Genomic DNA, 13686 nt, shown 5'->3' with positions numbered 1-13686 from the left:
CATGCAAACAACATAAGGATGTAAACGCGTCCTTACCTTTTTCTGACTAATGCCAATATTTGTGTATTTCTAGTCTGTCTCATGAATACAGTATAATATAATAACAGATGGTGGATTGACGAATTTGACCATTAGCATAATACATTTAATGTATAGTAATATAATTGCTTTAAATGTCAGGTTGTTTATTGAATATTGTATAAGCTTGTAGTTGTGGGTGCTTCATGGTGGTGTTCAATTTATCATTCTGTAAATATGACGAACAAGCAAACTTGTGATGAAAACATTGATATACCTTGCACCTAATAAGATTTGTCATATTGAAAATAATGCTACCCAGTTATGGAAGACCAGAAGTTGGTACTTGACATTCTAAATATAATAAATAAACATAAACAATTCAAAATTGCAGTTTGCTCAACGAGATTATTGTTATGGCAACACTATAATTAATTTTCCTTGCATGCAATAAATTTGAAATGGTCACAGACAAAAATCCACATGTGGATCACATAACATATGTTGATCAGACTCTGGGCTAATTTTACTACTATTATTAATATTAGCCGTGTAACAATATCTATTGATACACACAGGCATTAAAAAAAACTAAGTTATATATATCAAAAAGATATCTCATTAGCCTGAGAAAAACACCCAATGTCCAGTAGTTAGGTTATCTGTCTAAAAGTGAAAATTTGTAATAGTGACATGCGAACATTTTTTGCAGTTGAAACTTAGGCATCTGATTTTTTACACAAAGTCCTAAACCAATGCATGAATTTATGTATTATATAAATATATTTATATAATATATTTTAGTAAAATAATTTGAACTACAAAACCAGATATGAAAATAGATGGATCTATGGTTTTTTTAGGGCTAAGAAATATGGAGGCAGTTTCAATGAAAACGGTACCTATATTTAAAGTCACTTATTTGCATATGAGCCTGTCGAAGTTGAAGTTTTTTTTCTATACAAAAGCTCTTTTCATGTTAAGCTAACATGTCAACTAATATTTATTTACTAAAAAAATGTTTTATGATACCTGATTAATTAAACCAAAAAACAATAAATTCTGAAATTTTTATTAATAGTTTAATAAATTTTATCAGGACATAGTGGGATATTATTTATATTTACTGTTCCACTACTGTAAAATAATTGCTATGTACATGTAATTAAAGTACCCGGCGATAAATGTTGCATATCAACCTTTAGAAAGAGACAATCGGCTAATTACAGCTTCGTAGAGCGTTATCTCTGTCGCACAAAATACAACGAATGACTAAAAGTCAAATAGGTAGTGTGGGACAGAGATAGTGCTCTATGAAGCTGAAATTAGTCGATTGTCTCTTTTCAAAGGTTGATGTACAATAGTTATCACCGGCTACTGTTATCTGAATGTCAGAATTTTAATTGTACATATGAATTTTTTTGAACTCAAAAAAAATATGTGTTTAATGATACAGTTTTGATAAATTTATAAAGCACTCATTGAAATTATGTCATATATTTCTTAGATAATAAATGTTTCTAAAATTTTACAATTAATATTGGTTCAATAGAATCCTGGACTTCCTGAAATTAGTAATAACTGTAAAGGATATTTTACCTTCAAATCTCCTTTTAGATGGTAAATGTTAAATTTTAAAATACTTTTTCTATTATATTACATTTTTATGGGATTTCATAGGAAAATAATGTGACTATGTAAAGTATTTTGATTGTCTTGCATTTAATTTGCCTTGTTCAAATTTTTTAAAATCAAATCATTTGAAAAATTATCAAAAAGTTCCTGCAATGTTTCAGTGCACTTAGTTTCATATTTTGAGTGTCTTTAACACTTTATATCAAAAGTAAATAATGATTCAATTAAAAATAATTTTAGTATGAATTGAAATTGTACACTGTGTACATTGAAAACCATCACCATTATTATGCAGAATTTTTTTTTATGTGTGCGTTGGTATTGGTTCCATTTTGTGTTCTTATGTCCAAAGAGTAATATGTTTATAAATTTACAACATCCTTAAAAAAAGTAACACTTAAAAGCAATTCTTTTGTAATTATTTGTTTCTGTACTTTTACAATAGATATTTTTGACCAGAATTTTAATATATATTAGTAATGTTTATTTTGACCTTCTAAACTGAGGTACTATATAATTATTCCAATGGATTTATCACGGACAGACATTTCATGATCACCACATCACATTTTTGTGATGGACAATAGGTTGACTAGCTTCTTTACCGAAAATATTTATACTAAATGATTCACTTGTTCTTACGTGAATGAAACTAATGATTTTTTTTTAAAGTAGCAACATAATTAAAAATTTATTCGGTAAAAAGGTTATCGGACTTTTGTTTCAAAATGTAACTCCTATAATCTGTCTGACCATAAATTTCTATGGATATTGTGTCCAGACATGAAATATATTGGGCATATGAGATGTTAAGTTTTTTATATAACTTGCATTTTTAGGAATTGGTCATTTTTCAGATTATCTGCGAAACATTATCTGCGATTCAATAAAATCTTAATGTAGTGTACCTGAGGTTGTTAATAATTTAGGTATTTATTTTCAATGGTGTATTTACTATTCAGATGTAAATGGGAGTGTGTACAAAGAATAATTATCTAATTCAAATATTCTTAATACACATATTAATTTTACTGTTCATATACAAATAAATTGCACTGGTTGAAGTATAGGTCTTTTTTAACGTATTTATACAAGTTTTATTATCTGTGCTTGTATACATGTGTAAATATTTGTAATTATTTTTAAATTGTTTACATACTTCTTTTTATATTTCATCTCTTTAAATAAAATATCTTCTCAGGTTTAATATTTAAAAATAGTTAGTGTTCCATTGAATTGTCTAATTGAAAAGTAACTGGTAAATGTGTTCCATAAGAAAAAACAATTGTTATTATGATAATTGAACGTGTAAAGCAGGGCTGTCAAACTCAAAAGCTAACTTGAGTTATATTAACAATTCTTAACAATAGGCGGGCTACTGAAAAATCAATGTTCATGGAAATAAATATTTTCATTATGACAAGTACACTATAATAAATATATGTAAAGTTATATTATTATTCACGTTTTTATACCTCTCTTTGTTTTAGAAGAAATTTCTTATTTGGATAGATTGGACTGGGTTGAAAAAATGTGTATCTTGAGCCGAGAGTTTGACACCGCTGGTGTAGAGAATTGGCAATTTGTTGATTGTAGGTGCTTATGAAGTTCCCTAGTAGCAGCGCACGTCGAATTTGATATAAAACGTGCCTCAAACTAATAGTATATTCATACATTTGTTAGACGCGTAGCTAGGACCGACGTATTTACAATATTATGTCACATTAGATTTTTATATGAGCGTTCCTCAATGTTCTGTACGTTGATAAATGTATATACATACGGAGTTGATACGATGTGAATTTTAATATAGTTATCCATTACGTATTCATATAATCCGCAAAGGAAATTCGCTCTAATCGTTTGAAAATAGAATTTGTGATTTTTTTTTTTCTAAATTTATACTAACCACCTTGCTGAACAGAGATATAGAGCTCTTTCAACAGAATTTAGTAAATGAACGGAACAGATGGTCATTGTATTTCACAAATTGTTAAAATTAAGATGCGTTTACATTCAGCTACATTTTATATGCCCATAATTTCGTATATTTTTAATGTTTTTTATCTTAATTCACGCCTGGGCACAGATAGCACGAACCAAAACACGGACACGCGTTATCAAAGTATAAATCAGGATTATTAAATAAGAACAATTCATATAAGATCAAGTGTGTCTGCACCGTGCAACAAAAGATTTCGACTGATATTTTGGCTGCATGTAAACGCATCACTGCGTCATTATGAGTAATAGAAAAAGTTTTGTTTTCTGGTATTAAAAATATAGTTCCTCTGTCCGGCGAATAGTGTTGGGTGGTTGGAAGTAAAAATTATTAATATTTCTTGTGTACTGTAAAACAACTTTTGAATAGAGCGAATTTAATTTGCATAATTAAGTATTTCGAACGCTTTTATAAGGAATGTATTAGTAAATAATTTATGTTAATTATATTTAAAAAATGAGTATTAAATGATCACTTTAATGTGCCAATGTTTTTGTAGAAGATGTATGAGAGGCTGGTATGGTGCTTTGACGCCAAGGGTCAGGTCAAACTCATCGATTGCACCGCCAGCATTATTCCATATTTATAAACATTTTACGAATACCACATAAAGACCATAGACAATTAAAAATGCCTGGTGAAAAATGAAATATATAAAATTGAGTTTATTTTCAAAGTAGTATTAGGCCATTTTAATAAATGTGATATCACGTAATTTGTGATTGATTTAGTGTTAACATTTAGATTATAAAGTATTTTCTATGAACAGCAGAATGGTTTTACACTGTTTTTAAAATAGACTCATTTTTTCAAGATCTGTGTGACTTCGTAAAATGTTACAGTATGATTTATGAAAGCAATACAATAATTTATAGTTCATTGATATAATTATAATAACCTTGAAGACATTTGACAGGATTTAATACGGGATTGAATAAAATTTATAAAATTTCAAAACATTAAATTTATTATTAATTTTGACATTGACAGTTGTTTTATTTTTTTAAATGTTGCATTAGAACATTTTCAGCGTCGGGAGGTGGCAAGTCGAAGCAATTTTTGCGAATGTGTGCAACTTATTGACACAATAATTTAGGAACCTTAAATAGCAGTACATTATTTCAATCGCTTAGAAGTAACCTAATTAACGTTTTAAAATAATTTAGGTACTGTGTCTTAATATAGACGGTCATTTGCCGGGAGAAAAGGCCGATTTAAAGTTGGAACAGCGTTTTAAAACCTTTTTTGCAGCATGCCCATCTAAGCCTTTTTAAAATCCTTACGAAAGGTTAAACACATGTGTCAATATTCGAATTGATCGCCTTAACTATCAAGTTAACCCTCAGTGGGGCATAAGTCCACGTTGGGAAACACTGCTTAAGAACGAAGTTATATTTATTCGTTTTATAAATAATGATTTTCTCACATTAATCATGTTCGCGTCAAGAACGATAATACTAAATAAAAGCCTTTGATTTTTACGACTCCAAAAATTGTGGGGCGCCTTCCTAGATGGCAGCACCATATATTTAATTTATATACCGTTAGCTTTACTATGAGTAACATTCAAAATGCGAAATTTTATGTCCAATCCGATGTATGTACAGAATATGATGTCAAATTTCCGCCCATTTTTAATAACAACTACGAAAAAGCGCGTACATACGATAAGCGGGCGGAGGTAAGTTACCCCAGCACGTTGGCGAGAAAGATGGGAGTCAGGAGGGGTCGTAGAAGGTACTATTTAAATATGTACAAAGAAAATTTATAATTTACACTACCATCCAACCGCAGCGACTACATAACTGATGGCGTCCGAATTCAAATTCGAACGCGCACGAATGGTTTTACAAGTACGTTACGTTACGAAAGGTGGACGCTACAAGCGTGTTTTAGACTGATAACTATATTTATTGATTTAATGTATTGATAACAAATGATTTCTTGCAAAAGTATAACAAAATGTATTTCGTATATTACAAGGCTTTTATTACATTTATTTTAATTGTATTGCTTTGTTTTATTTTTAATTCTTTACATTCAAAACAAAGATTGATAGACGTCAACTGTTTGACAGCTAATGATTGAATAGATTTTTTATATATTCTGTGGTTTTATGTAGGATGTTTATCTGTTTTTACTAATTTCTTCCCAAATTTTCAATAAGAGCCTTGTTCATGCCTTACGGAAATAAAAAGAATTATTTAACACATTTGGTGATTAGTTTTAATTTATCCAATTTTGCAACGTCAGGCTTCTTCGTCCTTTAAGCCAATAGACGCATGCTGTAAGGTATAGGTCTCCCCAAAGATCGCCAGGGCGACCAGTTTTGTTCATCCAGTCGCCATTCGAGAATCTTTTAGCCTCACGGCCATCAGTTGCACCGGTGATGTACCCCACTGCCAATTTAGACGAGCAATTCTTCAAGCTATGTCGGTGGCTTGATTTTCCTGCGGGTCTCTTCATTTCTGATTCGACCTTCATTACTCTCTGGGTGACCTTGAACGTTCTTATAAAGTCATATATTTATCATTGTTTATCTTCCTCGCATCGATTTACTTATTTAGGGTAATTTCACGCGTTCGATCTTTAATGTGACTTCTATAATATCACTACTACGCGCAAACGATGAAGGAAAACAATTAAACCATCCAACCATTACATTCTAGAATGAAAAATATATACTTGGCTCCTTTTATGAAATACCCCGATTATCTTATCTCCACAGTGGGAACAAACAAGACTACTAAGTATAATTACTTTGAATTTCAATATAGTGATACATTATTACACAAATAATGTGAATACGTAGAAGTTAGTTTACGAACGATAATGTATTGAATAAGATCCAACCTTGACGACTTCGTGGTTAATTACCACAAAACGTGTTGAAACAACGAAATATACCAACAAAATAACCTCGTTAAACAATAACGTGTTATATTTTGCAGTTAAGGTTGAACGACATGCGACAATAATAATTTGGCTCATTGAATATTGACATTTGCACATAGCGTTCATAATTATGATAGGTTTTTTTTTTTGAACACGTAGCTGTTTGTTTGTATAATGACTTCAAAGATTTAGGCCAGTGGTCTGCAACGTTATTAGCTAAAAATCCAAATATTAATATTACAATAATTAAAAAAAAAGTTAAGCGTCAAATCCGTTTGTTTTTTTTTTTTAATTCTAATTTGTGTGCCTAGGGTGTTTTGTTTACAATTTTTTCCCGTTTACCGAACGCAGAGAATTGAGAGAGGATTTGCCGCTATTTGATCCGGATCTTTCTTCTCCCAGCTGCAAGTCACGACAGCGTTTTATTATTATTTAAAATTTTTCCTATAGGTAAATACAGCTAAAACTTATATTTATAAACAATACAATCTAGAAGTTGTACTCTATTATACATTAATTGATGCATTATTTGATTTCAAGTCGCTGCCCAAGCGCTACAGACCGTTAAAAATTACGTTTATTTAATAAACTTTTATTAAACTTAATATGTATTATACTAATTAATACTAAATTTTATATTTATTAAAGCGAACAATGTGTTGTATCTCTTTGGAAAGTTTGAGTTAGTCAGGTTTGTATGTTGTTTATAATTTTAGGCACGTTTCCAAGTTTTCATCAATAAGACAACTTTCTCAGTTTAGTCTTGATGATGTTCTCGAAAAAGATTGTTCGCATATGTAGAATCGAAAAGGAAAAAAACAGCAAACGCGAACTTTTTCGGCTGATCGTAAATTTTTAACTTTTTTTAGCAAGTTTTTTTAATGAAAATAATTTCGCGCCATGGATTATTGCGCCAGAGCCGCACTTAAGGAGCCAAAGAGCCACATGCGCCTCTGGAGCTGTACTATGCTGGCCACAGATTTGGCGAATATTATTCAAGAAAATAATCAGTATCATTTAAAAAAAAATACTTTGCCCAACCGTAAATGTTTTATGTATGGAATGATGGTGACGAATATAGTAAGACTAATATTTCTTAGATATTTGAGATGTAACTTGGATCCACTTGAAAATGATTCAACCCGAGACACCCAGACGTAAATTTGATTTTACGGTATTGTTATATACATTAAAAGGTGCATAGCTTGTGAACGGGCTGAATGCGAATTTGACGACCCTACATACAGGTTGCGAAAGGGGACGTAATAAAATCAATAAGTAGTCTGTAGCAATCTTTATTTGTTAAAACTATATTCCATAAATAATTCGAGTGTGAAAACTAAATTCTAACAAACTCACTCCAAAATCATCGTTTTTATGTTAAAAAAATATTACGCATAAAACAAATTAAACATAGAACTTAGAATAGATGATTTACACAAATTGTATAAGTATACAATTTATATAAAAACAAATTTCAAATAAATTATAAACACTGACAATACCTAATTTAAGACGTAATTATCAACATGGAGGGTCACAGAATATATAATAAATGAAACGGCATGTTGTAGTAAACTGTGTTAAATATTAGCACCGTGCTAAATTTTGTATAAACGTTGTTTATTTAAATTGCTTATTTATTTTCGAATAAATTATGAAATTTTAACATTGTTGAGCTATGAATTTTTACCCGCAAAATGTACAAAAAATAAATTTACACATTGCACAATGCATTTAAATGATATCAATTCTTCTCGAAAGTAATATTATTTGAAAAAAAAAATAACTTAATCACGTTATTATATTAATATACAATAGTATGCAAAATATATTACGAATATTTTATATTTATCTTTCTATTATTAATAATCTCTGATAACCTCTTGATTATTTTACATTATTAATACGAAATAAATATTAAAAAATCATGGGTACATTAGACTAATAAATGAAGCATTATAAGAGTTTAGAAATCTTACAGATTCGCAGCTGCGGCCATCTTTAAAACATGAATTACGGAAGTAAAACTTTATACAAAATAAATCTAAAAGACACCCAGGTTGTTTTTTTAAATATTTTTAGATAGATGAAGTTGTGCAAATGATCTGAAGATGGCGTTGTTTTGTTTTTAAGGTAAAAATTACTAAAAATCTATTAAGTAGGTATTTCTGTTTTTATTATTGATTGTACAATAATATTTTTAAAATCAATATCTATACTCATATAATGTCGTTCTTTAAGAAGCATTAAACAATCAAAACCGTGAAAGTAAGCAACAACAAATATTGTAATGGTTATTGCTACGTAGTATTGCTTTATAACCCTACCTGCCGGGAAGTCACACAGTTGACGGAAGTCACAACTGCCACTCAAATATACCGCGAAATTAATGTATGTCGCGTGAACGAAATATTTCTTGGAATTGATAGCAACGTTCATTTTTAACACATATTTCAAGTATAATTTAGGAAGCACTTCATGTTTTAAAATCTATCATTAATTATCAATAACCTTAACATCTGTCATTTATTTCATAACTTTAGAAAGCGTTCTGATTTTTTAAAACGTCTAAAATATAAAGAAAAAAAAGCTCTGTCAAAATCTTTTCGAATTAACCTATTAGTTTTTATTATATTTTCACCAAAATTATCTTACATACAAAAATAAATTAATATGGAATTTGTTTCGTTATGAGCTCATTAATAGATTAAATTTGTTAATCTGTATTTTATATTATATATAGGTGTTTCGTACACATGAATATTTGTGTATGTCACAAAGCATTTATTAAACGCACCTTAGTTACTATTATTTTCATATCACACACACTATATTAATAAAACATATTTTAAGAGCACTTCCAGATGCAGATGGCCTGGTTTCCGCCGAAGTACATGTAGCAGATGGTCGTGCACTCGTATGTGATCTCGAAGCCGTAGCTCTCCCCTACCACGACGTGGAAGGCTGGTCCGAATTTCTTGTCCATGGATTCCTTGACCATGCGAGCCGCCAGTTCGTTGTTTTGGGCGAACTTCTCACAAGCGGTTACTGACAGCTCCACCGCCTCTATACGCATCTCCTCCGACATATCCGTGTGCTGGAAACAAATTTAGCGTTATCATCTAGATCTTTCTAGATTAATCTAGCATGATCGCTTTATTAAGTAACCGTTCAGTTCAGAAATAGATGATCAAAGTTAAACTTGTAAAAATAATCTAAGACTTATTGGTCATAGCACCTACCGCAGTAAGTGCAGCGGTAATAGGTGCTTTCCTTAATAAAGTAAAGCATCTATTACCGCGGTTAGTAATATCGGCATTAAATATCGATGTAATAGATGTTTTGTGAACAAAAATGTCTGTATCCTTAGTTATTGTAGAAATCTAGGCCCTGTATCATTGTTTTCCAGCCTTTTTGTGGCATGCCTCATCTAAACATTTCTAAAATACTTACGCGCCCTATGTAATATAGATAAAATTTTACATATAAGCGAAAGGGTTAAAACGTGTCGAGTCTATTTTCGAATTACCCTCGTTAACAATTAAATTGCACCTCTGCGGGGCATGAGCCCCAGGTTAGTTAACACTGCCCTAGAATTAACGCCTTTAGCGCTTTTCCACTTTAAACTCCGTGAGACTTTAAATGTTAACATTTACGGGCTTCCAATATTTGTAAATGACAAACAGTATTTTTATTTTTACTTCAGATGTATATAGATTCACTAAAAAAAGTTCCATCTTGCGCCGTCTTATATTGAACCAACAAGATGTAATAAATATAGCAAATATTAAAATCTAAACGGATCCGCTGTAACGTTCGTATAACGTGGGTACAGCGGACAATAGTGAAATAGTTACAATATATAAATAAAGAATGTATAAATTGTAACGGTAAAAAACGGTAATTTTAATCAAGATAAGCTTTGGCTTTAAATAGTTTAGAAAGTCCCGGCAGCATGTCACCGCACTAGTGAGATGCTGCACGATCTGACAGTAACACTGTTTGAAGAAAAAACTAATATTCGATTTCCGTAATGTTGACGTTTATGCTCATTCATAAAATATGGCTACCAAAATCTAATTTTCAATATCTTTATTCAAATAGATATTTACTGGGACGTACAAATGGTCAAAATTTCTGTAAAGACAATAATAAAACCGCCAAAACGGCTTTTCGTTCAGATTGAGCAACGCAGTTAACCGTCTATTCGTATTTTTTCGGGCTAAAATATATATTTATAGCCAATTAGTATTTTTGTTTATCCAAAGCTCTGGATATCGAAAGATCTCACTAACGCTCGCCGAGTGACGGCTGACGTATAGGTCGACGTCCATCTTTTAGGAACACCTGTAAAAACATAACGCACGGACTAAACAGCGCGCGCTTAAAACTTTTTTGTTTTGGTTCATCTGTATACAGGATCGGACATAAGTGGAAAAATAATAAAGGGTCAATGTGTAACCCTTTACTTTCAATAATGTACACATCCTATCCATGGTATTATAATGGTTTCATAAATAATAAACAACATAATGATAATATAATAAAAAAAACCGTTTTCAAAATCCTGATTACTAAATTTTAAAATTAATTATTGTATATTATCTATATTTGTAGATTTTGTAGTATAAGAAGTTATTGTCCCGCCGCATTTCAATAAAAAAGTAAATTAATGTTTCGGAAATGAATGCATGAAATGAATGAATGATCGGTTTATTATTTTGCGCGTTTGAATATTTACGTACATATATATGTCTAAAAGCTTTAAAGCCTTTTACTCGTAAATGATATACACTTTCATTTCTTTAAAGTCAATCTGTAGTCAAGTCCCTGTCGATTTTTTAATGTAAAATCTCGAAATGGATTAGTATACGTAATTGTTTATTGTAGTATTTATTAAATTCGTCATTACTTTTATATATATTATTTTCCATTTAGGATTATGCATCTTAATCACACGTGTAAATCAAGAATATCATAAAAGCCTATAATGATTAAAGCGAAAAACAAATTGAGTTGTTCTATAATGATATTGTTCAATTTGAAATAAAGCTACTGACGGTTTGAAACGCTTCCTGACTTAAAAACCATAAAAAAATCATAGAATAAGGCGAAGATTGTCACAGTTTGGTAATTATTGCACGAGAGGTAACTATGATTTAAAAAAAAACGAAAATCACACTATACAAGACCATTACTATTAAAGTTTTTAAACTTTATTACATAAATACAGTTATATCAAAAATATTTCTCCATTTTTTTCTCGTTATTTATGTAGCGAATGGTAATAAATATAATAATGTAAATTTTAATTTTGAATCTATATTACCCTATTTTGGCACGTGTGACATTTAGGACAGCGCCTAAGATAACTAGGTCTACAAATGAGGCTCAAGGTTAAATACGAGAGATGTTATCCAATTTTGTTCTTCTGCCAATAAGTAGCAATTCTTTACATTTTTAATTCTGTATATCTGCAGCATTGCTGGTACAATCCCGAAGAAAATAAAGAATTATTTTTGGTAAACGAAATATCCAAATACAACAAACAAATATAATGGCCTGAATATAAACAAACTCTGTTGTGTTAAAATAAAAAATATTGCTTAAGAATTGGTATCTGGAAAGAAAAATATTGTAAATTAAGGAGGGTCAAGATTAAAAGAGAATGAAACCAAGTGTCACAAAGAGTTGTAGCACCTTCGGAAAACGAAGAAGACGATACATAGTTTGTTTATTTATTTCATATTTCACGTCTTCAAAACTTTAAGATACGTACACTGCGTGTATATCATCGGGCGTTACGCATTATTTTGTAAAAAAAATATTAAATTTATTAACGACTATTAATCATCTGAAAAAGGAAACAATTTTCGTCAAAACCAAGGTTGAGTTTGTTATTTATACTCAAATTTATTTGCTACAGTTGGTTTCGTTATTATAAAGCCGTGAACGAAACTATATGCAGAATTTGTATGAAACATAAATAAGCTGAAAAGAAATAATCATTAAAACTTATAACCGAAATAAAAAGTAAAACTATAATTTCTCTGATTTTATGAAAACAAAATAAATTTTAAATGTTTTAAAATTAATTTTAGAATTTAAAATTTGCTTTCCTCCACCACTGTTAAACGTCTTATATATTTTTTTATATAAAACCTTTTTGAACAGCTATCTAAGTTTCTACTTTTTAACGAGGAAATTCCAACGCGGGCAAAGGTAACCGAAGACGTCACGGTGACCGGTGGTCGTTGATGCGCAAGAGTGGAGCTTCGCTCGGGGCCTCTACACCTTGATTTGGCCTAAATACTTTATAACAAATTTGTCTTCAATTCTAAAAGTAACAATTACGAATATCAGTTATTAACAATGATTACTTTTTAAAATATTAATATAGCGATATTTAGACAAAAAAAACTTTTGTCGTGGTTAAAATATTGTTGTATTTTCTTTTAGAAAAACAATTTAGAATTATTTATGTTTAACAGTTGTCTTATCAATTTTACAAATTTTTATTTTAAATGAAACGTTTAAATTTACCCTAATAAGTGGATATGTGTGAATAACTTTCTCTTCAGCTGCCGTCGTCACAGCACCAGCTGCTTCCTCGGCCATCGTCCATCAATATTCGACAAAACAGTAATAATTATTTTAATAAAACGTTCACAACAAATCGGAATCAAAGCGACAAAGAGCGACACTTGACGCGACGTCTCCCCACTGTTTACTGGTCGCCTTGGAAACCGGCAGAGGCGACTCGACGGATGCGATTGATTTTTCTCATGTGAGCATGAATCTAGTATGTACGCTAGGCATAGATTATTAGTGTATAGCATACCTAATAATAACAAAAAAAAATCCAATCTTCAAAATTATATTAGTAGTTTTATCATGTAAAAAATAATTATATGCATGTATATGTAACTAACCGATTAAATTTTCATTATATTTTAGTAGAAATGGTCGATAAGCGAACGTGTTTTTCACTACCGTTCACAAAACAACCAAAACATTTAATAACAACATTCCCAGCTTATTCAATAAGTATAATTTCTTATATCTAAAAAACGTAAGTCGTATCCGTACTCCAGGTAACATTTGATTCTACAAAAGGATTTTACATAATTTGG

General features: G+C 30.4%; 1 protein-coding gene across 1 annotated transcript; it reads right to left on the bottom strand.

Annotated features, from left to right (window-relative positions):
- Window positions 1-9265: 9265 nt before the first annotated feature.
- LOC137930621 (dynein axonemal light chain 4) lies at window positions 9266-13211 on the bottom strand. Its single transcript, XM_068773919.1, has 2 exons — window positions 13097-13211; window positions 9266-9650 (listed from the first exon to the last, which is right to left on the bottom strand). Exons 1-2 carry the CDS (start codon window positions 13169-13171, stop codon window positions 9402-9404), a joined length of 324 nt encoding a protein of 107 aa, XP_068630020.1. The 5' UTR covers window positions 13172-13211; the 3' UTR covers window positions 9266-9401.
- Window positions 13212-13686: the final 475 nt, after the last annotated feature.

This window comes from Battus philenor, unplaced genomic scaffold, assembly GCF_028537555.1.
Source record: "Battus philenor isolate CCGP_79_NKW_IND1 unplaced genomic scaffold, ilBatPhil1.0.hap1 SCAF_6, whole genome shotgun sequence".
NCBI lineage: Eukaryota > Metazoa > Arthropoda > Insecta > Lepidoptera > Papilionidae > Battus > Battus philenor.
This window is presented reverse-complemented; position numbering and strand designations above follow the sequence as displayed.

What these genes read in the sequence shown, in the direction of transcription:
- LOC137930621 (XM_068773919.1), bottom strand. Translation starts at nt 13,171, where the DNA reads ATGGCCGAGGAAGCAGCTGGTGCTGTGACGACGGCAGCTGAAGAGAAA. An exon ending in ACACATATCCACTTATTAGG is followed by an intron (nt 9,651 to 13,096) that starts GTAAATTTAAAC and finishes ATTTGTTTCCAG; the next exon opens with CACACGGATATGTCGGAGGA.